At 37.5% G+C, this 26942-nt stretch overlaps 1 protein-coding gene across 3 annotated transcripts in view; it reads left to right on the top strand.

Moving 5' to 3' along the window:
- The first annotated feature begins 8058 nt into the window (after positions 1-8058).
- Positions 8059-26942, top strand: part of SAMD13 (sterile alpha motif domain containing 13) — a 39701-nt gene continuing 20817 nt past the window's right edge. The window contains exons 1-2 of one of the 3 annotated variants that reach the window (XM_012661069.1): positions 8059-8214; positions 12793-12877. In XM_012661069.1, the coding sequence (XP_012516523.1) occupies positions 8205-8214; positions 12793-12877 (95 nt within the window). In that variant the 5' untranslated portion in view covers positions 8059-8204. Of the gene's footprint in view, positions 8215-11195; positions 11392-12237; positions 12280-12792; positions 12878-26942 lie in introns of those variants that run through there. The other 2 variants (XM_012661071.1, XM_012661070.1) reach the window with 2 other exon arrangements.

The raw sequence follows: 26942 nt of genomic DNA, 5'->3' as shown, positions 1-26942 counted from the left end.
AAAGTGTCTTGCTTACACTCTGACTCTTCTCACATACTACTTGCTTTGATAAAGCCAGCTGCCATGTTGTAAGCCAACCTATGGAGAAGCTCATGTGGCAAAAACCTGAGGCTCTCAGTTGAACAACCCACAAGGAACCAAATCCAGCCAACCACCACATGGGTGAGCTTAAAAGAGGATCCTCTCCAAGTCTAGCCTTTGCTGCAACAAGCCCTGTCCATTAGCTTGATTACAGCCATGTGAGAAACCTTGAAGTCGAGGATTCAGCTAAGCCACACCCGGACTCCTAACCCACAGAAAGAGTGAGAGAAGGAATGTGTGTGTGTTTTAAGCTACTAAATTTTGGGATTGTTACACAGCAATAGATTACTAATGACAAAGATTTTCTCCTGGACCAAACTCTAGCCAAGCTTCCCTAAGCCCTCTTCTTGGACATGCCTCAACCTTGGCCTATATAGACCTGAACAAACACTAACATAGTTTCTAATAACTCCAGGCCACATCCATAGGTTGACACTAGCCCCCCTTAAAAGTGCCTCCCTGGAAAAGCTCAAGGCTGCCAAGAGAGTTTACTGTTTGTTTTAGCTAACACCTGACAATAGGCCCCTAACCAAGCTTTCTTAGAACATTTACTAAAAAAGGATTGCAACTGTGAATCCTTCCTGTCTTGTTGAGATGTATCTCCTACAACTCAGGAGGGTCTTCTTGAGGACCTGAAAGCCATTCCTTTGAAATTTAACATCAGGAAGGAGAGGGCCTCTGTCTCCCACTCTCTGTGGAGGATAGAATCCTAACTTTGATAATTGCCATCTAGCAGACACAGCTGGCATCATCACTTCATGCTAACCAAGTCTTCGTAATCTTTCACTTCCTGGACTCTACCAAGCACTCCGCACCCGCTCCCTACTTCTGGGTTTTTTTTTCTTTCTTTCTTTCTTTTTTTTTTTTTTGAGACAGAATCCTACTCTGTCACCCTGGGTAGAGTGCAGTGGCATCATCATAGCTCACTCCAACCTCAAACTCCTGGGCTCAAGCCATCCCCCTGCCTCAGCCTCCCAAGTAGCTGGGACTACAGGTGGGTGCCATGATACCTGACTAATTTTTTCTATTTTTAATAAAGATGGGGTCTCACTGTTGCTTAGGCTGGTCTCAAACTCTTGACCTCAAGCAATCCTCCCACCCTGGCCTCCCAGAGTGCTAGGATTACAGGAGTGAGGCACCTACTTCTCTTTTAGCCAGTTATCTCTGTGCAAATCAAAGTTGAGTTCGGCTCATGCCAGACTCTTTTTCCATTGTAATAGTTACTACTGATTAAAATCTGTCCTTACCATTTTAACTAGGGTCCAGCTTTGTTTATCTTTGATACTAATGCATAGAGAAAGACAAAAATAGAAACAAGACCAAAAAAAAAAAAGAAAACACAGATCATAAAATGAAAGAGAGAACAAAGAAACAATAAGGATTCAAAAAATAAATAGACATGATGAAGATAAGATTAAATATATCCAATTAAAATAATTTCAAATGGGATAGAATAAACTAAAAAAGCATTAAATGGAACACAGAGAGTCATGTTACAGTGGCAAAGGACACAAGTCACAATAAAGTTATTACTACTATGAATCTTTATGTACCAAATAATACAGCACTAAAATACATAAAACTTCAAGAAGAGAAAAAATTAAGAGAAATGTTAGGAGACCTTAACAAATTTCTTTTGATTCTTGAAAAATCAAGAAGAGAAAAAAATATGATAAAAAGGATATGAATAACATGATAAAAATATTGATGTAATAACATCTGCTATATAATGCTCAATAAATTTTTATTTACTATTTAAACTTTAGAGCTTGCAAAGAAAAAAGACTAATATTTTAGGTACCCGTGTAACATCTACAAAAAGAAATCACAGGTACAGAATAAAAATTTAGACAATGTATACCATTTAACAGGGATTATTTTAGAAATGAGTATATCAGGAATTTTCACTTTCTATTATAATTTCTGATTATTTTAATTTTTTACTATACACTTAGTTTATTTTCATAATAAATAAGATTTTTTAAATGTTCCACCCCTTATCTCTTTAGAATTTTCCTGAATATTCCTGAATCATTCCACTTTCTTTCTTTCCTTTCTACTTTCCTTCCAAGGATAAACAATTCATAGTTCCTTCTTCTCTAAGATGTTATATCAATTATCCCCTCTGTCCCGAATTTTCACATTTCTGTTTCTAATGGCTTCTTCACTTCACCATACGAACATAGTTATCTCTCGTCCCCAATCCTAGAGCATCCCTTCCCATTAAGGACCCAACTTCCTCTTACCCTTCTTTGCCAAAATTTTATATTTGCCAAAATTCTCAAAATTCTTCCATTTCCAATATTGCAAATCTGCTTCAATCTATATTCTAGACATATACCTTATTGAAACATCATTGTTTATGGGCCTTTGTGCTTAGAGTAATTACCAGCTTGCCCCAATCCTCAACTCCATCAGAAGGGCTAAGTCCAAAAGGATCAAGGATAGAGGGAGAGAGGACTATGCACTCCAAACAAGTCTGCCCCACCTCTTGCAGGAGTCATGAATAAGCATTGCCCTTAGGACTGAGTCCTCCCCTCCCCAAGCCTTCAACATTCCATCAACATGGGTCAGGAGTCCATCTGATTCTCAGACTTCTTTGCCTCCATCCACAGAGTCAGGGATCCCAAACATTCATCCATACTCCTCACACTTACAGTCCCCCCACCATCTTACTTCTTTACTCCTCTGGCACTGATTTCATTACGCCCGCTATCCCTGTTTATGTCAGTCACCACAAGAAGTCCCAGACTCCCAAGTCATTCCCAAAGTCTCATTCCCACAAGGCCCCACACATACTTTGTCTCCATCTTCCATCCCTCCCAAACCCCTGAAACTTTTCCACTGTGCCCTCCATATGTCTTGATTCCTCTTCCACATCCAGTTCATCACTTACCATTGCTACCACTCCGGTTCAAGCCACTATTACTTCCTGTCTGGACTAGTGCATTAGCTTCTTGCCTAGTCTGCTTCCATCATTGCTCCCTAAGATCTATCCTTGATAGAGCAGCCAGAATCCTTTAAAATTATGCCTGTGTCACTCCTCTCCTCAAAACTCCAGCAGCTGCCCATTTCATTCAGAGTGAAAGCCAAAGGCTCTGCAATGCCCACAAGCCCTGTATCACCTGTCCCAGCCCAGGGTTTATCCTCGGTCCTACTACTCACCCCAACTCTCTCCAATCCAGGCACACTGGTTTCCTTGCTGTTTCTTCTCTCAGAAATCTACAAGGTGTGCTCTTACCAAGTCCAGATCTTTCCTTGAATGTCGCCTCCTCAGTGAAGTTTACCCTGATCCCTATGTTTAACATTTCAACCCGTATCCTCTCCTGCACTCCCAACTCCCTTTATCCTGCTTTTATTTTTCATAGCACTTATCACGTTCTAATAATACTATAGAAACTACTTATTAAGCTTCTGTTTAGTATTTATTACCTGCCTCCCCCACATTCCTCACATTAGAATATTAGCTCCATAAGGGCAATAAACTTTGTTTTATATGTTGATGTATCTCAAGTACCTAGAATGAGTAGACACTCAAGAGATATTCATTGACTGAATGAATAAATAGTTCTCAACCTTGTCAAACCTAATACTCCCTTTTCATAACAAATACAGGATAATATCCTCTTTACTATTATGTAGTGAAAGCCATAAGCTACCTATGTATGTAATTTTTAAAAATTAAAGCAATGCCTTAATTATAATATGAAGGAAAAAGTAAAGAAAGTAATATACAATAAAATAAAGCATGACCCAATACGAAATTGCTCAGACATCCCTAAACTAAAAGACACAATGAAGTAGTCAGATACTTGCGTCCATTTGTGAAAGCACCATGGAAAGGACAGGTACAAAATGAACTGTATTGATGATTCAAATTCCATGAATGATACTGCCATTAAATTTACAGCATTCTAGGAAAATTCAATATATCTGAACTGTGCAGGCAGTTCTATCCCAATAGACTCCTGATCTATAAATCCAGCGTGGCTATCTCTCTAGAGCATCGGACCTGTTGAGGAGGGGCTCCTCATCTCTCCGTCCTCCCTGGGTCCCATGTCAATGAACCCCGGCAACTTTCCTTTCTGCCTTCGCCAATTCCTGCCTGGTATCATTGTCATTTGATTCCTCACCTCCTGCTGCCTATCCTTTTTCCTCTCCAAATGCTCCTCAACTACCTCCCTTAAGTAATCAACTCTCAAAGTTCTATTTCTACACATAAAATCCAAATCCACATTTCCAACTGCCATGTGGTCATTCACACACAGAAAGCCGTAAGTTACACATGTCCGAAATCAAACTGCAGGCATATCTCAGAGATATTGTGGGTTTGGCTCTAGACCACTGCAATAAGGCTAATATCACAATAAAGTTAGCCACACACATTTTTTGGTTTCCCAGTGCATATAAAATTATGTTTACACTATGCTGTAGTCTAAGCGTGCAATAGCATTGAGTCTAAAAAATATATATACCTTAATTAAGAAATGCTTTATTGCTAAAAAATGCTAACAATAATCTGAACCTTCAATGAATCATAACCTGTTTGCTCCTGGAGGGCATCGCCTCAATGTTGATGACTGCTGACTGATCAGGGTGGTGGTTATTAAAGGTTAGGGTGGCTGTGGCAATTTCTTAAAATAGACTGACTTTTCTTTTCATGAAAGATTTTCCTGTAGCATGTGATGCTGTTTGATAGCCAGTTTACCCACAGTACAAGTTCTTTCAAAACAGAAGTCAATTCTCTCAAATCCTGCCACTGCTTTATCAACTAAGTCTATATAATATTCTAACTCCTTTGTTATCATTTCAACAATGTTCACAGACTCTTCACCAGGAGTAGATTCCATCTCAAGACACCCCTTTTTTGCTCATCCATAAAAAGTAACTCCTCATCCATTCAAGTTTTATCATGAGATCGTAGCAATTCAGTCCCATTTTCAGGCTCCACTTCTAACTCTAGTTCTCTTGCTATTTTCACCACTTCTGCAGTTACTTCCTCCACTAAAGTCTTAAACTCCTCAAAGTCATCCATGAGTGTTGGAATCAACTTCTTCCAAACTCCTTTTAATGTTTTTATTTTACCTCCTTCAACAAATCACAAATGTTCTTAATGGTATCTAGGCTGGTGAATCCTTTCCAAAAGGTTTTCAATTTACTTTGCTCATATCCATCAGAAGAATCACTAGTTATGGCAGCCGTAGGCTTAAAAAGTGTATTTCTTAAGACTTGGAAGTTGAAATTACTCCTTGATTGATCCATGGGCTGCAGAATGGATGTTGTGTTAGCCACCATGAAACATTCATCTCTTTCTACTTTTCTATCAGAGCTCTTGGGTGACCAGGTGCACTGTCAATGAGGAGTAATATTTTGAAAAAAAATCTCTTTTTCTGAGCAGTAGGTTTCAACAGTGGGCCTGAAATACTCAGTAAACCATGCTGTAAACAGATGTGAATAGGCAAAGTTGATTTAGCATAGTTCTTAAGGGCCCTAAGATTTTTGGAATGGTAAATGAACACTGGCTTCAATTTAAAGTCATCAGTTTCATTATCCCCTAACGAGAAAGTCAGCCTGTCCTTTGAAGCTCTGAAGCCAGGCATTGACTTCTCCTTTCTAGCTAGGAAAGTCCTACATGTCATTCTCTTCCAATAGAAGGTTGTTTTGTCCACATTGAAACTGTTGTTTAGTGTATCTACCTTCATTAATATTTTCAGCTAGGTCTTCTGGATAACTTGTTGCAGCTTCCACATCAGCACTTGCCACTTCACCTTGCACTTTTATGTTATGGAGATGGTTTATTCCCTTAAACCTCATAAACCAACCTCTAATAGCTTCCAACTTTTCTTCTGCAGCTTCTTCACTTCTCTTAGCCTTCACAGAATTAAAGCTCTGGATTAGGCTTTGGCTTAAGGGAATATCGTGGCTGGTTTGATCTTCTATTTAGAGCACTGAAACTTTCTCCATATCAGCAAGAAGACTGTTTTGGTTTCTTGTTATACATGTGTTCAAGGGAGTAGCACTTTTAATTTCCTTCAAGAACTATTTTCCTTTGTATTCACAACTTGGCTAACTATTTGGTGCAAGAGGCTAGCTTTCGGCCTATCTGGGCTTTCAACATGCCTTCCTCACTAAGCTTAATCATTTCTAGCTTTTGATTTAAGTGAGAGAAATGTGAGTGTTCCTTTCACTTGAACACGTAAAGGTCATTGTGGGTTAGTTAATTGGCCTAATTCAATACCATTGTTTCTCCAGTAATAGGGAGGGCCGAGGAGAAGGGGACAGGGGAACAGCTAGTTGGTGGGGCATTTAGAACACACAGAATATTTATCAATTAATGGGAGTGGTTCATGAAACTCCAAAACAATTACAATAGTAACATCAAAGATCACTGATCACAGATCACCATAACAGATATAATAATAATGAAAAAGTTTGCAATATTGGGAGAATGACCAAAATGTGGTAAGGAGACGCAAAGTGGGCACATGCTGTTAGAAAAATAGCACCAAGAGAGTTGCTCAATGAAGGGTCATCACAAATCTTCAATTTGTAAAAAACACAATATTTGCAAAGCACAATAAAGCAGAGTGCAATAAAATGAGGAATGCCAGTAGTCATCTTCCTCCAAAACCTGTTATTCCATCAATTGTAACTATTTATGTTTCATCTACTTAATCCAGAAATCACAACCAATTTGATTCCTGTTCTTCTCTTCCTACATCCAATTGATTGCACTGCTCTGTCCATTTTCCCTCCAATGTCTCCTATCTGCTTCCTTTCTATCACCATAGTTAAAGCTAACATTACCTGTAGCTTAGAGTATTGTCACAGCCTCCTAACTAGTACTTCCACTCTAATTTATCTTTTAATACTTCCACAAAAGGAATTTCCACAGATAATAATAGTAGCTAACATTAATTGCTCCTCATATGCCAGGCACTATACCAAGTGCTTCCCATCTCTTTTAATGTGCACAGCCACATCATAAAGTCGGATCTATTATTATTTAAATTTTAAAGATGAGGCAAAAGAAGTTTGGGGAGGTTACATAACTTACCAAAGGCCACAGAGCTAGCTCAGAAGTGACAACACCAGGAATCCAGGTCTATCTGGCTTCTAAAAACCCTGCTCATTTTTGCTTTCTCTGCTGCTAGCTTCACAAGTCTTGTGTTTGGTCTCCATCCATCTCCATCCCATCTGCCTTCCTTCCCCTTCCATTCTTCCAATCCATAGGTCTTTCTTTCGGTTTTACTTATCTCCTTATTTAGCAAGGATTCACTCAGCCATTTCAAGGAAGTCCTTCGCAGCAGGCTCCTCTTCTTTCACTGTGTCCACATCTGTCCCCAGTCCTCCTTCTCCCTCCTCTCTCTTTCCAGCTGCTAAGAGAAGGGTTGGAGAAAGAAATGAGTTATTTGTGCCGGGTGGCTCCAACCCCTGCAGATGCAGATACTCAAAACTCTCTGCATCTCTAGCTTTACTCTGCCTAACTCCCTAGTTAAAGCCTAATAAAGTGTTCCTTTATGGTTCTAATATAATGAACCAATTAAGCAAAAAGTGCTTTGTAAAGAGTGCTGTAGAGCGCCCCTACACATGTCAGGTGCAATCACTCAACCTCTTTTTATTATACTTGCGCAGGGCTTCAACTGAATTCTTCTGTGAGAAACAGAATAGGTGCTCCACACAGAGAATGCCGCATGTGTGTTCTGGGTGAAGGGAGAGTATAGCCCTGGATAACCGGAACTTGGCCCGGGAAATCTCTACTTACCATTACTGCCAAAGTCCCGCTTAAAACTCCTTCGGGGTTGTCAAGAGCGAGAAAGACAGGAAGAAAATGGGATAAACCTGAAAACCCCCCCTTTAAAAGTCTCTCTAGGAGGGCTCTCCTCCCCGCAGCTCCCCGGAAGTTTTACGTTTTTGCAAACGTCCTCCCTTCCACTCTCAAGGCCCTGCCCGGTCGCGCCGGGTCTCCTTTGGCCTCCCCCTTCCACAGGGTCCCCGCCTCCCGGCCCCCGCCGGCGCGCAGCGGACTACAACTCCCGGCGTGCCGCGCGCGTCCGGCCGGGGCTCTGGCTCCGCGCGTGGCGGCCGCCCAGCTCCGTGCGGGGCAAGCCCCCGGCGCGGCCATGCGGGGAGGTAAGTGATCCGCTCGTGCGGGGCGTGGGAGCGCGCCCGCCCCGGCCCCTCTCCAGGATGGAAGGAAACGAAGAATGCCACAATGAGAACCGCTCTGCCCTCCCTCGTCTCTGCCGTGTGTCCGGTGCTCCTGCAGCTTGTTGCACCCACGGGCGCGGACTCTGTCACCCTGGAGTGGAACTGAGGGCAGAAGCGCGCCCAGCCCTGCGGAGAGCCGGGGCGCGCCCGGGGCTGCGGGACAGAGCTCGCGGGCCGGGCCGGGGTGGTGGCATGGCTCGGCAAGGCGCACCGGGAGCGCCACACCCCCACACACCCTTTTCCAAAGACGGGCTTCCTCTGGGAGCCCCCAAACTAAAGACCAGCGAACTGTTTCTCCTCGAAAGTTTTAGACAGAAACTTTCCCATCTCTGCCACCGGTGCCGCAGCGAGTCGTTTGGCTCTCGGCCGGCGCTGCTTGTCCCAGAGGCAGCCTGGCGTGCTCGGTCTTGTCCTCACGGTCCCCTCTCCCTGCTGCTCCTCGCTCTCCCGTGGGACAACCTTTGGGAAGCGTGGAGCGCGGCCCTGCCCTCCGGCGACTTTGGGCTGGTGGTGCCTGGTGGCGGGTCCTTTGGGACAGCGCTAGCTCTCTGGGCGGGTCTGCTCTGCCTGGTGGATGAGTACTGATCAATAAAAGAAGCCAATCGGAGGCACCAGTTTCCCGCCCTAACTGACCCGCCTCCCCTCCCCCATCTGAGCCCACTTCCAAGTGTGTCCTAAAGTTCTGCTCCAGAATCCTGTACGAGGGTCTCCAAAATTATTTTAGCACATCCCATAATGTGCTGGATAAGAAGGTTTTTTGGCCTTTCCCCCACAACCTCCCGTCTTTCCACACACACACCGGGCACACTGCACACGTTCTACAACCACACACACCATACACTACACCACAGACACACGCCACATAATACACCACATAATACACATACCACACACACATTACACACTTCATTTATGCTACACACTACATGCGCATCATTTGGTCAACAGAGTAGAGGGTTAATGTCAGTTTGTTGGAGGGCGTGGGTGAGTGCTCATATATATATTTATATCCACAAATGTCAGTTTATTACCAAAGTTAGAAACTAGCTGGTAAGTGAAACCTGTTGTCATAATTTAGAATGTCTTTGTGGTTCATTTTTTATAAAATGGAATTGATTTCCTACACCACCTTCTGAAACCTTATACTTGTCTAACTGGCAGACTTTCGATCACAACAGGCAAGATGGGAGGGGATGTCCTTTACATGTAGGAAGAAATGCTTGGAAAAACTTCACAGAATCCTTTCTCCTGTGAATGTGCCTAAGGAAGAGTTGGGTGTGACTACATTTTCTTTTCCTCTTTCCCATGTGAAGTGAACATGCTTTTGTTCTGAAAAGTGCTGTCAAGAGACCCTCTTCCCCCTGCCCTGTGGACAGGACTCACAGTCCAGCACTCTTCTATTTGGATTTGGTTGGAGAATAGTTCAGGAATTTCAGATGAAGTCCAAAAGCTTTATGGAATCTGTTGGTGGAAGAGCTCTTTATCTCCATTAAGAGTCCACCATTTTGATCAGCAGTGGTAAAAGGTCCACATTCCTGACCCACCTCAAAAAATGGCACTCGAAAATATTTGAACACTTGGAATTGGTTCCTAGATTATTGTTTACTTTTTCAAGGGGGCAATGATAAAGATAGGTAGAGAGAACACTTGAAATCTTTGTTAGTCATGATCTTTCAAAAAGTTGAAGATTTCTAATAATCATTTGGAAATAAGGGGAAAAAAAGTTGACCTTGGATTTCAGGTTCCAAATTTAGATCTTAGTTGCTGATCTAGTGCCCTTAAGAATTACTGAAGAAAACGGAGGCAGGCAGCTTTCTCAATGGTCTGAATCTGCTCATATTATAGCAACAGATAACTTTTCCCAGGATCTTTCTGGGCAAACTGTATCTTCTGCACTGTCTTGAATGGTTTTGTTGACATCTTGACCTAAAAGTATCCAAATGTTGACTGGTGTTTATTTCAATGAAGAGGCAACCATGTAGGTTTTCTGTGTATGTGCATAACGTTTATGGGATGGGATTGTTCCCCTGGCGCAGTGGGTTCCCAGCCAAGCAAGGGAACTGAGATTGTCCAGTGATAACTTAATGAAGAGATTTTATTTCCCAGTCTCTCTACTCCACTTCCCAATTTTCTGAATTGAGATTTAGGGTGGTGGTGGGAAAGACTGAATTATCTTCTTATTTTTATGTAACTAATATAGTACCAGATACTCATAGGTTATAAGTGTTGGTTGAATTTGTTGAATTATGCTTTTTGTGCAACTGGGATAAACAGTTAAAATTAAACCTCTCAGAACTAATTGTTTTCATTTTGTAGAATAAAGTTTTGTTTGTTTCGGTTGAGATTTTTGCTGGCTTCATTTGGTAGGACGAATGCCAAAATAAAAGAATGTGGGTGTTTTCAGAAGATCTGGTCATCTATTTTGCATCCTCTCTGAAATATGTTACTTCCTGCATAATGAAGTAAAAGGATTTGCTGCTGGCCAGAGCTTTCCTTATTCTCACAAAGAGATTACTTAAAAGCCAGCCCTGGGAACTTTGTCCACGAATCTCTATTAGGGAAAAAGAATGACACAGGACTGCAGCTTCTGAGTGTTCACTGGTTATAACCCATAAGCACTGGGTTCTTTTTCTTATTTTTCCCACAGGGGAGAAAAAGAAATAGTTTGAAACATGACATCCGTGTTCAAAACAACAGCAAAGCCATATCATGCAGCAACAATGAAGGGGAGGGAGAAAATAAGAGGCTATTGAGACAGCTTGTTTTTCTTTGTACAAGACAGGGGTAGGGAGAATTCTGCAGGTTTTTGACTCGTGATTCATTCACTTCCACTTAATTGTGCTGAAGGTAGTTAGCAAAAGTGAACAGGCACACTGTAGCTTTAAAAAGTCAGCCATGAACCAGAAGGCAGTTGGTGCAGCTTGTGTGTGATTCCTAACGTCATGTTGGCTGAGAGCCAGCCTGGTTTTATTTCACTGTGTCAAATTGTACCTCCTTATTGAATTCCTTTGCCAGCCTACTTTGTGAAAGAAAACATTGGGGTTTCTTTGGCTGTTCTTGATAAGCCTATAAAAAATGATATGTTTTAGTTGCTTATAGGTAGGTTTTCTTTTTACTCTTCCACAAAAAAAAGAAAATAATAGTAATAATAATAATGTAGTATGATGTTGCAGAGTATCATTGTGAGTGTTTTGTTTTGTTTTGTTTTGTTTTCTGAGATGCTTAGAAAATGGTGAATGTGTAACAGTTTCCAACTGAAGTGAAATCATTCTTTTAGCATGAAGCAGCAGCACTATCTTCCTGTCTACTCTGTAACGGTGTGTGAATGTATGCTAATATCTATATGTATATTAAATGTTGGATTTCTCTAGCAATGATCTAAGTGGTTTAGCAACTGGAAGTTTGCGTGTGTGTGTGTATGTGTGTGTGTGTGTCAAGAGTGAAGATTATCCCACACTTACAGTGTTATTTGTTAATCATCTACTTCTCTAACAGTGATAAAATCTTGTGAATATACTGATGCACTTGCCATGTCAGAGTAATCCCTAGAGAAGGAGTGCCGAAGTATAAAGTGATTTGAGAGGAAATGTATTTAATTTATGGCTTCAGCTGAATAAGAGCAAACATGTTTCAGGACTGTTTTTTTTTTTTCTTTTTTTCTTAAAGCAGTTTTGTTCATAGCTTTTTCATCTTGCTAATTGCATATTAATTGTGGAGGGTTTTTATTTTTTTACAGTCCTCATCCTACTAAACAAAAAGACATAGTGATGGATGCTACTATATCTCCTTAAATGTTTTGATGATTTTTCATAAATCTAATGAGTTGCTACTCTCTCTTACACACACACACACACACACACACACACACACACAAGCACCACCTTTCTTTGCTTACGGGCTATCTGGCATTTTTGTGAGCTTCCTGCTTTACCACAGCATGGCCATCTCACAGACGGGTTTTTGAGGCTTTCATTGAGAATATGTGAGGTAGGGGAATACTTGCTGACAAAAGCTTTAAGTGCCCTTCTGCATTGCAATGAAAAAAATCTAGGAACAGGGGGAATGGACAAAAAAACAAATGCAATAAGAAAAAAAAAATCACAGCCCATAGTGGGGGGGGGCAGGAAAAGGGGGATTGTTTTTCTCTACTTTGACTCATTTATGAGTTGCAATGTCTTAAGTGAGAGCTTGGCACCCAGAGGAAGCTGTGCCAGTTCACACAGCACTTGTTTTGAACGCGGATTCAATTTCATTTGCAAATGCTTATTGTCAAGGCAGGGAGTGCCAGTACAGATGAAAGCACCCCAATCCGTCTCCGTCTCCTCCAGTTCTTTAGGTTTAATCACATCTCTCCAATCGCTGAGGGAACTGGAGATTTAAACAAACATACGTGAACTGGTGTGAAGCTGTAAAAGGGACCATTATGTTTCCGATTCAGAATATATATTCTTCTCTCACTTTCTAAGAATTAAACACAAGCTTTTCTCCCTTATTGATTAGTTGCTGAAGTAAAGGAACCCTGCAGCCTTCCCATGCTATCTGTTGACATGGAAAACAAGGAAAATGGCTCTGTCGGTGTAAAAAAGTAAGTGAAGCTGGCTTCTGAGTTCTGCTTCTGCAAACAACAGAGGGACTTGGTTTCTATTTTTATACTTCTTGCTTATATACTACAATACCACAGTTGGGGGGTTGTCTTGGTTTGTCTACACTGGCCACAAGTTCCCTTCTAACCCAACCCCAATTACCTTTTTCTGTATTCCATTTTTAAGACAGAGATGACTGAGACATCAAAATGCGCATGAAAGGTTTGTGTATCAGGCTTTGGAACAAGGACGGTTGAGGATTTCAGCCCTGCATTCTGTATATTGAAACAAAAACTCCGAGCAAGCATAGCCTGTGCCTTCCAAGTCTATAGGTTACAAGGGTGGGGGCAGAAAATAGAGTTTGAGTTTGTTTGTTTTAATAAAATAACCTCTAACTCTAAAACTAAGAGCTATAGTACAGGAAGGGAAAAGCTTCAGCAGGAATACTAAGTTGAACAACTTCTCTATCCTAATTTTATGAACTGTTCATTGAATGTGAAACATTTCAGTGCATACCATGGTGTTCTATTTTAATGTCTGTTGTCGCATTTGAAACTTCTGATTATATGTGTTGTGTAAGAGTTATATGTTTGATTCTTTTAAGTAGGAAATTCAGTTGCGTTATGTAGCATAATATTCTGAAATAAAACAAAAATCTGTGACTATAAGAAAAAAATGAATATTCTCATTTCAGAATTATATCGAAGCAATAACCACTTTGATTATAAGGAGAAAGGAAGTACTAAGAGGGTGTTTCTTTCCATGTCATTTAGTTTAAAATTGCCATCAACTTGAGCTTTGGAGGAAACTAATTAAATGTAATCCATAGAAGCTGTGATATCTAAATGAGGAGACAGTGTGCTATATGTTTATGAACAGAAGATATATTTTGCTTCACAGCAAAGTTACATTAAAATTAACTTAATAAAATCTCTTTTTTAAAATTCTCAAGTAATTTATATATCAGTGCTATACTGTCATGCTTATTACCATTCTTGAAGTTTGGGGTAGGTAGATGTAAGGAGGAATGAAAGAAACAGATGCTTTTTTATGTATGAGTTGGATCAGTGCTGTCTGACAGTATTTTCAGCAATGATGGAAATGTTCTACATTTGTGCTGTCTAAGATGGTAGCCACTAGCCACATAAGGCTCTTAAGAACTTGAAATGTGACTAGTGTAACTGATGAACTGAACTTTTACTTAATTTTAATCAATTTTAAAATTAACATCTTTATTGAAGTATAATTGACATATAATAAATCTCATGTTTAAAGTATAAAATTTGGTAACTTTTGATATTTGTGTACGCCCGTGAAACTATTGCCACAGTTAAGATAATGAATATATCCATCACCCCCAGTTTCCTTATAACCTTTTGTAATTTCTCCCTTCTGTCCTTTGCTGTCTCCTTATCCCCAGGCAACCATTGATATGCTGTCACTATAAATTAGTTTGCTTTTTCTAGAATTTTGTAGAAATGAATGTGTGTGTGTGTGTGTGTGTGTGTGTATGTATGGTTTCTTCTACTCAGTTTAAGTAATTTGAGATTTATCCATGTTGTGTGTATCAATGTCTCATTATTTTTTATTACTGAGTAATATTTCATTGTATGGATATACAAATTATTTACTGTTTATCATTCACATGATGATAGACATTTGGATTGTTTCCATTTTTTAGATATTACAAATAAAGTTGCTTGGATCATTGTGTACAAGTCTCTGTGTGGACATATGCCTTCATTTCTCTTCCATAAATACCTAGGAATGGGATTGGCTGGGCTGTATGATATGTGTATGTTTAACTTTTTAAGAAACTGCCAAACTATTTTCCAAACTGGTTGTCTCTTTTACATTCCTACAACCAGTGTGTGAGAGTGTGTGAGTGTTCTAGTTGTTCTATGTTCTCACTAACTTGGTATGATCAATTTTTTATATTAGATATTATGTTAGATGTGGTTTTAATTTTCATTTCCCTAATGACCAATGTGTTAAGCATCTTTTCCTGTGCTTATTTACCATCCATGTATCGTCTTAAGTGAAGCATTGTTCAAATATTTTGCCCATATTTTTATTGGTTAGTTTTTTTTCATATTTGTTGGAGAGTTTTGATATATTGTGAATATAAGTTCTTTATCATATATATGATTTGGATATATTTTTTCCCAGTATGTGGCTTGTCTTTTCATTCTTTCTGTAATGTCTTTCAAAGTGAAAAAGTTTTTGAGTTTTTATGAAGTCCCATTTATCAATTTTTTCTTTAGTAGATAGTGCTCTTGGTATCATATTTAAGAAATCTTTGCCTAACCCAAGGTCTCCATAATTTTCTCCTATGTTTTCTTCTAGAAGTTTTATACTTTCGGGTTTCAGGACTTAGGATTATGATTTTTGAGTTAAGTTTTGCTTGCAGTGTGAGATAAGGGTTGAAGTGTTCGTTGGTGTTGGTGGTAGTGGTTTTGGTTTTTTGCCTATGGATATTCAATTTTTCCAGCATCATTTGTTCAAACACGTCTGCAACTTTGTTGAAAAATAATTGATCACATATCTGTGGGTCTATTTTTGGACTCTCTATTCTATGCCATTGATCTTTTTTCATATATTTATATGCAAGTATAACACTGTTGATAACTGTAACTTGAAATCAGGTAGTGTTAGCTATCCAACTTTGATCTTCTTGTTCAAGATTGTTTTGATTCTTTGCACGTCTACATAAATCTTAAAATCAGCTTGTTAATTTCCACCAAAAAAAAATCGCCAAAGCTGCTGGCATTTCAGTTGGCATTGCATTCATTGAATTATAAATCAATTTGGAGAGAGTTGACATTTTAACAATATCATGTCTTCCAACAAATGAACGCAGTATTTTTCTCAATTTGATTAGGTCTTTAATTTCTTTCAGCAATGATGTGTAGTTTTCAGTGTGTAGGTCTTGCATATTCTTGTCAAATGCATCTCTACGTGTTTCATGTTTTTGATGCTATTTTAAGTGGTATTGCTTTTTTAACTTGAATTTCCAATTGTTTATTTTACTGTATAGAAATACAGTTGATTTTTGTATCTTGATCTTGTATGCCACAACCTTCCTAAACTCACCTATTACTTCCAGTAGGTCTATTACTTCTGTCATGTTTTTTAATACACACAATTATATCTTATGAATAAAGATAGTTTTACTTCGTCCTTCCCAATCTGGGTGCCCTTTATTTCTTTCTGCTTTCTTATTTCACTGAGTAGAATCCCCAGTGAAAAGCTGAAAAAAGTGGTGAGAGCAGGCATCCTTGTTTTGTTCCTCCGTTTAGTATTTTCCTTATCTTTGTTCTTCTGTATATATGTGTCACTTTTTTTTGTATGCTTTTAAGATTTTCTCTTTATCATTGGTATTTTAAGCAATTTGATTGTGAAACGTGATGTGGTTTTCTTCATGTTTCTTGTGGTTGGAGTTGGTTTTGTTTCTTGGATCTATGTGTGGACCTAGTTTTCATCAAGTTCGGAAAATTGTCAACCATTTTTTTCAAGATATTTTTGGTTCCTCCCTATTCTCCTTTGAGAACTACAGTTATATGTGTATTTCATCATTTGAAGTTGTTCCATAATTCGCTGATGCTCTGTTCCTTTTAAAAATTTTTTTCTCTGTGTTTCATTTTGGATAGCTTTTGTAGCTTTGCATTCCAGTTCACTGATCTTTTCTTCTAAAATATCTAATCTGTTGTTAATCCCACCCATTATATTTTTCATTTCAGACAATGTAGTTTTCCTCTCTAAAAGTTCAACTTGGGTCTTTTTTTTTTTTTATTTCAGCATATTATGGGGGTACAGATGTTTAGGTTACGTATGTTGCCCTTGCCCCCCCCCAAGTCCGAGTTTCAAATATTGGGTCTTTTTTTATATCTTCCCTGTCTCTACTTAATGTATTCGTTATTTCCTCTGGCTTGTTGAACATACAGAATATGGCATAATAACTTTCTCAGTGTCCTCGTTTACTAATTCTGTCATTTGTATCAGTTCTTGGTTGGTTTCAATTGATTGATTTTTCTTCTCATTACGGGTTGTATTTTCCTGCTTCTTTGCGTGGCTGGTAATTTTTGACTGAATGTCAGACATTGTGAATTTTACCTTGTTGGGTGGGAGATATTTTTGTACTTCTATAAATATGCTTGGTATTTATACTGGGATGCTGTTAGGTTACTTGGAAACAGTTTCATCCTTTTAAGTCTTGCTTTTAAGTTTTGTTAGGCAGGACTGCAGCTGCATTTAGTATAAGGGTATTTTTTTTCCCTCTTTTACTGAGATGTACTTTAACCAATGCTCCTGAATTAAGAGATTTTGCACTATGGCAGGTGGGAAAAGGTACTATTTCCATCCCTGAATGATCTCCAAGGATTGTTCCCTCTAAACCTCCAAGGTTCGTTCCCCCCTCAGGTAGTTTCCTCACATGCAGTTGCTGGTCAGGACTCTGCTGAACACTCAAGGGGAACTCTCTGCAGACCTCCAGAGTTCTCTCTTTGTGTAGCTCTCTCCTCTCCAGGACTGCCCTGTGCACAGCCTAAAAACCTTCCTCAGGGCTTGCCTTGCTTGTTTCCCATCTCTCAGAAATTGCTGTCCTTTACTGCCTATGACCAATGTCTTCAGTGCCATTGTTTCCTATATTGTGTATTTTTTTTCAGTTGTTTTAGGCAACAGGGTAAATACAGCTCCCATTACTCTATCTTAACTAGAAGTAGAAGTTCCAGTTAGTTTATACAGCCACAAGTGGCTAGTGGCTAACAACATGTTGGACAGGTCAGAGTTAGATTACAATGCAGAACCCCTAAGGGCATAAAACATAGGGTCTTAAGGATGTGTTGTGGAAGGGGCTGTTCTATGCATTGTCATAGTTTAGAAGCATCTCTGGCTTTTAAACTAGAAGCCAGTGGTATCCCTCTCCAGTCTTGGCAATCAAAAATGTCTCCAGATATTGCCAAATGTTCCCTGAGGGGCAAAATCATCCTCAGTTGAGAACCATTGCTCTACACTAACTTTTACAGGAGGAATGTGTAACAGGGTGGCTTCTCAGTATCAGAAACTAGTTTACATATTTGTACTGGTTCTTTCTGCTTAAAACTCTAAAAAGACCATGAATTTTTAAATATTTCAATCTGGAGCTTCCTCTGCCTTCCTTCTTCTGCCTCTTGCTTTATATATCATAGAAGCGAGGAGGGGGGAGAGAGGAAGAATAAAGCAAATGTGGTAAAATATTAACATTTTGGGGAATCTGGGCATATGGGATTTTTGTACTATTCTTGCAAACTTTCTGTAAGTCTGAGATTTTTTTTTAATTTTAAAAAATAAAGCCAGTTTATTAGTGGGGAGAGAAAATTTTTCTTCCTTAAGGAAAGAAGCAATACTCCTACCTTGGATTTGGAGACCAGGGGGCAGTTAAGCATGGCCTTGCAATGGAAAAAGCTTTTGACTTTGTCAAGTCTTAGATTCAGAAGACTTGAGTTTGACTTTGCTTTCATTTCTTAACTAGCAGAAGAATATTTACTAAATAAATCACTTAATTTCTCTCTGCCTTGGTATAAAAATGGAGAGTTGTTATGGGATTTGAAAGAAAGCACTTCTAAACTGTAGTTATACAGCAGTCATAGTCTTTATTTTCCAATTTAAAAAGCATCAAAGTGCTTACTGTGAACCGTGCATTGTGCTAATTGTCTTCACAAATGTTATCTCATTTAATCATTGTGACATTTGATATGGTGACTATATTTCAGCCTTTTTTTAAAAAAAATAAGTAAACTGGAACTCAGAGAAGTGACTATTTAACAATCACATGAGAAAGTGACAAGTCTGAGGTTTGAACCCAGCTGTTCTGACTCCAAGATAATTCTTTTTTTCTCCATGTAAGTTTTGTCCTGTAACTGTCCTCACTCAGTCCCATAAACTGAAGTGGGTCTGATTTTAGACAGTCTTGGGGCAGGCTTATTCCAAGTCTGGACCCTGGATTCTTGTGTCATTCATTGCTGCAAGAGGAAGAAAAGCATGATTGAAACCCATTTTTCAGGCCTTCTGATTTATCGAACTTGTTGACCTAAATGACAGTGACAGGATAAATGCTACCTTGACAATTTTAAAAAAACATCGTGCTGGACTTCCCTTCCTGCCTTTTTCCCTTCATTCATATATTCCTACTAAAATCTCTCAGTCTTGACCAACAAAACTCTTAGATGTCTAATGTGGATTCTTATTCAGGTCTCTATTATTCTGTATATTATGAGTCAATATGGTTTTGGCACGACAATCACCAAGACTTAGATTCTACTTGAACTCATTCTGAAATGCAAAAGTAGTTGAATTTTATATTTAATTTTATGTTCAGGGTCTTCAATAGTAATAACCAAAAAATCAATAAGAAAAACACAAACAGAAAAATCCCATAAAGAAATGGCCGAAACATGAGCAGACATTCCATAGAAAGGGAAATACATATGGCCAGTTAACATATGAAGAGATGTTCGGTACCATTAGTGACCAAGAAAATGCAAATGAAGATCACAGTGACATACCCATTCACTTGGCAAAAATTTTAAAATATGACAATACCAATCATTAGAGAGGGTTCGAATTTTTAAGATATAGTATTAGTGGGGGTGTTAATGCATATGGCAGCTTTGCAAAACAGTTTAGCATTATTTTCTAGTGTCAAGCAATCAAATATTTTATAACTTAGCAATTCCATTTCTGGATATATATCATTATTGCCCAATAGAAATAAAACCTGAGCCACATACATAATTTAAAATTTTCTAGTATTGAAACAAGTGAAATTTTAATAACATATTTTATTTAACTTAATATCCTACAAGTTGTTTTTACATGTAATCAGCATAACATTATTAATGAGATTTTACGTTTTTGTACTAAATTTTAAGAATCTGTTGTGTATTTCACACATATATCAATTCAGACACAAAATTTTTATTGGAAATTCATTGTTTTCTCTTTCTTTTAACAGTTGCATTAACTGGTATTGATCCAGAATATTTGGAAATATATACTGAACAATTTGACAATGAGTATCTGTGACACTTTTCGAGAGTCTGCTTCAGAAAACTGAACATAGACATCATACCGTGGAATAAAGCAATAGGGAAACATGGTCTCTTATTTTAAAATTGTAATAAATGTAGGTTTTTTAAAAAACTAACATTGCTGAAGCACCGTCTATCTAGATAAAATTTAATTTTTTTATATCTAGCTGAAATTCTTCTTTGACAGAGATAAAAGGTTTAAAAATATCTAAACCATGAGTTTAGTTTTTCAGGCCATACGTTGATGTTTCTTCATAGATCTGAAGTCTTTTGAGATAAAACATACCTCAGGTATTAATTGGGCAGTGTCTTTTATGTTGTACTTTCATCTAAAACTAAAAAAAACTTCTTGTGGTTTTTCAAATTTTGAATTAGTTGGTCTTAGGTTTTATTGGAAAGACCTTGTATTTTTCAGGCAATTGTTTGGTGGTTTAATTGGAAAATCTTTCACTTTTTGTGAAGTACCTTTTTAGTCTTTTCTCATAATATTCTAACAAAACTTCTGTAACTGAAATAGCCATATGTCCATTGAAAAATTGTTTTCTTTTTTGTGCACGAATGCAAGCCATTTATAGCTAAACAAAGTTGAAAGCTCAGACTGTGCTTTAAATCACTTTAAAGTGTTTCTTTGGACACTTAAAGCCTGGTCTGGCCTCTCAGAGAAGGAGATATGGGAAACTGATAGAAGTAATTGTGAGCCTGATTACTGGCTTCAGCTTTTGTTTATTTACTCCCAATCCTGTCTTCCTGCAGCATCACGTAAATAGTCATCAGGACTTAGATGTGTGTTCTTTGGAAGCAATGAGAGGGTTTTATCCAGCTTGCTGGGTAGTTCCTGAGCACTCTCTCTCTATCATGCCCACTCTGATCTGTTCTGTCCACCTTTACAATCACACTGCCCTGCCTGTACCTGAACGCAATGATGTTGTGGTCCCTGAGATGCTCTTCTTCCCAGGGAAGAGCAATCTGGAATGGAGGGTGATCATCACGGTAAGATGTATCCTAAAAGCCAGGGAAAGTAAAATAAAACTTCCAAGACATTTTAAATTACTAAACATTAAGTACCTCTTAACAGATAGTCTTTTAGGAAAAGAAAAAGAAAGAAGCAAACTGAGCCAATAATTCAAACGTAAAAGTTACCTTTCTATAAACAGTATCTGATGTTGTAACTTTTCTGCAGATGTGTATAAGGGATAAGTTAGAGTATGATATGGTTTCTTTCTTTCTGTTCTTTCTTTCTTTCTTTCTTTCTTTCTTTCTTTTTTAATGTGGTAAGAACATTTAATATGAGATCTTCACTCTTAACAGATTTTTAAGTGTACAATACAATATTGTTATCTGTAGGCACAATTACAGCAGATCTCTAAAACTTACCTTGCAAGCTGAAATTTTAAACCTATTGTTTATTAACTTTCCCTTTCCCACTTCCCTTAGCCTCTGCCAACCACCATTCTATTCTTTGCTTGTATGAGTTTGATTATTTTAGATAACCTTATATGAGTGGAGTCATGTAGTATTTGTCCTGTGACTGGCTTATTTCATGTAACATAATGTCCTCAAGGTTCATCCATTCCGTCACAAATGAAAAGATTTCTTTCCTTTTTAAGGATGAATAATATTCCATTGTATGTGTGCACTGTATTTTTTTTTAACCATTCATCTGTGAATAGACATTCAGCTGTTTCCCCATCTTGTCTATTGTGAATAGGACTGCAATGAACACGAGAGTGCTAATATCTCTTTGAGATGCTGCTTTCAACTCTTCTGGATAAATACTTTGAAGTGAGATTACTAGACCACAAAGTAGTTCTATTTTTAATTTTCTGCGTAACCCATATACTGTTTTCCATGCTGGCTGCAGCATTCTGCATTTCCACCAACAATGTACAAAGCTTCCAATTTATCTATATCCTTGCCAACGCGTCTTTGTTGTTTTGATAATAGCATCCTAACAGGTATAAGATACTATCTCATTGTAGCTATGATTTGCATTTCTCTGATGATTAGTGACTTTGACCCTCTTTTCATATACCTATTGGCCATTCGTGTGTCTTCTTTTGAGAGATATCTATCCAGGTCCTTACACTAGTCTTTCATTGGGTTATTAGGGCTTTTTTGCCAGGAGATCCTCATATATTTTGGAAATTAACCTCTTATCAGATATATAGTTTGCAAACACTTTCTCCCATTCCATAGATTACCTTTTCAGTCCATTGATTGTTTCTTTTGCTGTACAGAAGCTTTTTAGTTTTATGTAGTCCCACTTGTCTGTTTTAGCTTTTGTTTGTGCTTTTGGGCCATATTCATGAAATTATTGCCAAAACCAATGTCTTGAAGCTTTTCCCCTAAGTTTTCTTCGGGAATTTTACAGTTTCAAGCCTTATATTTAAGTCTTTAATCCAATTTGAGTTGATTTTTATATTTAGTATAAGATAAAGATCCAATTTCATTCTTTTGCACATGGATATCCAGTTTTCTCAGCACCATTAATTGAAGAGACTATTCTTTCCCCATTTTTTATTATTGGCACACTTGTCAAAGATCACTTGACCTTGTGCACATACATTTTTGGGGAACTCTCTATTCTCTGCCATTGTTCTTTCTATATGTCTGTCTTTATGCCAGTGCCATACTGTTTAAATTACTGTAGCTTTGTAATATATTTTGAAATCAGGAAGTGTGATGCCACCAGCTTTGTTGTTTTTTTCAAAATTATTTTACCTAATCAGGGTCCTTTCCAGTTCCATATGAATACTACAACTTTTTTTCTATTTCTACAAAAAATGCAATTGGTATTTTGATAGGGATTACATTGAATCTGTAGATTGTTTGGGGTACTATACACACTTTAACAATGTTAAGTCTTCTATCCATGAACTTGGGGTGTCTTTCCATTTGTTTGTGTCTTGTTTAATTCCTTTCATAATTTTTTACAGTTTTTAGTATACAAGCCTTTCACTTCCTTAGTTAAGATTATTCCTATGTATTTTACGCTTTTTGATGCTGTTGTAAATGGGATTGTTTTCCTAGTTTCCTTTTCAGATAGTTCATATTAGCATATAGAAATGCAACTGATTTTTGTATGTTGATTTTGTATCCTGTAACTTTACTGAATTTATATATTAGTTCTAACAGTTTTTTTTGTGGAGTCTTTAGGGTTTCTATATATAAGATCATATCATCTGTAAATAGGGACAGTTATATGTCTTCCTTTCCAATTTGGATGCCTTTTGTTTCTTTTTCTTGCCTAATTGCTCTGGCTAGGACTTCTATTACTATGTGGAATAGAAGTGGCAAGAATGGGCATCCTTGCCTTTTTCCTGATCTTAATGGAAAAGCTTTCAGTTTTTCATCACTGAGTATGATGTTAGCTATAGCATTTTCATATGTTGCCTTTATTGTGTTAAGGTAATTTCCCTCTACTGTAATTTTCTTTTCTTGCAGTGTCTTTATCTGGCTTTGGTATAAGGGTAACGCTGGTCTCATAAAATGAGTTGAGAAGTGTTCCCTCCTCTTCAATTTTTTGGAAGAGTTTGAGAAGGATTGGCATTAATTCTTCCTTAAGTGTTGGTTAAAATTCTCCAGTAAATCCATCTGGTCCTGGGTTTTTATTTTTGGGGAGGTTTTTGACCTATAATTGTTTATAGTAGTCTCTTACGATCCTTTTTATTTCTGTAACATCAGTTGCAGTGTCTTTTTCATTTGTTATTTTATTTGAGTTTTCACTCTTTTTTTCTTAGTTAAGTTTAGTTAAAGGTTTGTCAATTTTATCTTTTCAAAAAAACAAATCATAATTTTGTTGGTTTTTTTCTATTGTTTTTCTATCCCCTATTTTGTTTATCTATGGCCTAATCTTTATTATTTCCTTCCTTCTGCTGACTTTGGGTTTAGTGCATTCTTTGCCTAGTTTTTTGAAGTATAAAGTTAGGTTGCTTATTTGATATATTTCTTCTTTTTTAATATAGGTGTTTATGATAATAAACTTCTTAGTACTGCTTTTGTTGCATTCCATAAGTTTTGGTATGTTGTGTTTTTATTTTCATTTGTCCCAAGATATTTTCTAATTTCACTTTTGATTTCCTCTTGAACCCATTGATGGTTCAAAAGTATATTGTTTAATTTCTACATATTTACAAATTTTTCAGTTTTCCTACTGCTGTTGATTTCTAGTTTCGTTCTGCTACCTTCAAAAAATATATTCGGTATGATTTCAGTCTTCCTAAATTTGTTAACATTTGTTTTGTGACCTAACCTGATCTATCCTGAAGAATGTCCCATGTGTGCTTGAGAAGAGTGTATATTCTGCAGTTGTTGGGTTGAATATTCTTTATATGTCTTTTAGGTCCATTTGGTCTATGGTATTGTTCAAGTCCACTGTTTCTTTGTTGAATGGTTTCTTGAATATGGATAATATATGGGATTTAATAGTGGTACTTGTAACTGTTACAGTTTTATTTTTCTTACAGAAGCTAATATTCGTTCCTTAATATTTTATAGTTCATTCTGATATATGGTCTTATGATAAATGTTTGATTATTCCCTTTAATTAAATGATAACTTGGGTTAAGAATTGGGTCTATTTATTATTTTGATTTATACCATTTTATCCATTGGAAACAACTACCATAAAGAAGTGTACATTTCAAAAGAGTAAAATGCACAAAGCTAAAGAGTCAGCTAAGCACATTGAAACATCACATTTTAAATGTGAGAACAACAGGAGTTTTAATCAAGGCTAGCAGAATTCACAGACATTCACTATGTATCTTTTATGCCTTAGCTGCCCTGAAGGGCCGCTGCTTTCTACATAATTTCTGTCTTGCTACTGAGATCCCTATAGAAGGAAACCTAAGTTTGTCTACATGATAAAACCACACCTAAGTCCTCTGGAATAGTGACCACTGTGCTGTGGCTCAGAGTAAGGGAGGGAAAGTTCTTCAAGCAGTCTCTAGGCTGTTGCCTTTGGTTTTAACGATTAGGATATGAAACATTCGTATGTTTGTGTTTGGCATGAATTGTATCTGATAGTGAGTAAAAAAATGTTCATTGAGTCCCCTTTAAAGGAGTATCCTTATTTACACTAGTCCAGAGGATTTTATTTGTACTGGAAAGTTAAGAAGAGGTAGGAAGAGAGGCTGTTTATAGGATCCTTTGTTTTCCAGAAGATGGACTGGGGAGATATTCCAGGCAGAGTTATGCCAAGGACAGAGCACTGTGTGATTTCAGAGGAAAGCTATTAGCCTGAGGGAAGATACATATTACAGAGGAAAGAAATTATGCAGGAAGGAGCTCCATCTGTCTGGGCTGCATGCTCCTGGTCTTGCTGCTGATCCATGGTTCCACAGCCTCTCATCCACATACCTGGCACAGCCTGACTTATGTTGCCATGTTGACTTTCCATCCTTCCTCCATCCATCCATTCACCCAGTTCCTTAACGACTTTTTGGAATAAGGCAGAGAACAAACATGACCCACACATGACTTGAGATTATCCTCTTGATTAGACCGTGAGTTTCCAATGCTTATTGAGGGCCTGGCCCTTAATAGGCAAGTTAAAATTAATTAATGATTGAAATAAAATTTTTGTTGGAGATATTTAGAAGGAGAAATTTAATGGGTACTTTAAAAAAAAAAAAAGAATGAGTTGACTCAAACCCCTAGAAGTTGAACAGAAAGGATTTGAGTTACATAAGCAAAAGCCCTGGATATGGATAAGTCCAGGATGTTGCCCAGTTAGGTCTCAGTACAAACTAGAAAGTTATGTTTGAATGAGGCCTCTGAACGCTAAGCTAAAGAATTTGGAATATAGGGAAAGCTTGATGAATTATTCGCTTTTTCAATGTTTTCATTGCTTGGTATGCTGCAACTAAATGCAGTCAACTCTTATTTATATGAATACTAAAAAATAAAAAATATCCTGTCAAGAATCTTTGAATCATCCTATTTTCTTTTTGGGCCTACCATTTAGCTAGATCCCTGTTTGTTGGCATGAAGGGAGAAAGGAATAGAGATAAAACTAAAGTTCATGTAGTTGCTTCATTCTTAGATATGTCATAGGCAGAGAAATCAATATTAATTTATTAGAATCAGAATTAAATTGCTTTTAGCCAAAGACTTTTTTAATACATGAGCGAAGAGTAGGTTCATTTAATTTTTAAAGTAAGTTATAAATATCAAGGAAGTACAAAATTAGAATGCATTTCTGGGTGTAATAATAAGTAACATACAGAATTAGATTTATAAAAGGAGCAATGTGACAAATATGTTATAATAATATGTTAACCGTTGTCTAAAGTAACTTTTGGTCTGAACTTTGAATTAGAAATGCAATTGATGAATATAATGGAGTTGTGAAATCACATATAGATTGTATTTATCCAGAGGATCCTTTTTGGCCTGACCAACCCTCAGAGCCTATAATATCGTAAGTTCCATAAAATGTATATATGCTAGATTCAGAAAAAGTTTCAACTATTTTCCACCTGCCTTCATATAAATGGAAATGGAGACTTCTGCTGCCAACACTTAAAATTATTTTAATATGATCTGCCAACATGAAAAAGCTCATGATAAGGACTCAGCTTAATCTGCATATATCTGCCAAATTTATTATTTATTGCATTTCTGTCCCTATGATTGTGTCTCTCTAGTTTTCTTTAAAAGTAAGGTGATTGTTTAATTAAGGGATGATCATTTCCTAATGTGAGTTATTGACGCATGATATAATTTTTATCAACACTTGATGTACCTAACCATATACACAAGAACTAAAAGGTGACTGGGTTAAATGGAAACATCAATTTGATTAAGTGATGGGATTTCTTGCTAATTTTTTGTAATAAGGCAAATATATATATATTTTTTTCTTTTAAAAACTCTGTGACTGGAAAAATACTCATAAATTTATCATCTTAATATGTATTATTTTCTGAGAAACATTTTGCTATGGTGGTAGTGAATAATAAATAGCAGATGACAATGGCACTTTTATATCTGCCAT

Source organism: Propithecus coquereli, unplaced genomic scaffold (genome assembly GCF_000956105.1).
Source record: "Propithecus coquereli isolate 6110/MARCELLA unplaced genomic scaffold, Pcoq_1.0 Scaffold7, whole genome shotgun sequence".
Taxonomy (NCBI): Eukaryota; Metazoa; Chordata; class Mammalia; order Primates; family Indriidae; genus Propithecus; species Propithecus coquereli.
Note: the sequence above shows the minus strand (reverse complement) of the source record. Positions and strands in the feature narration are given on the sequence as shown.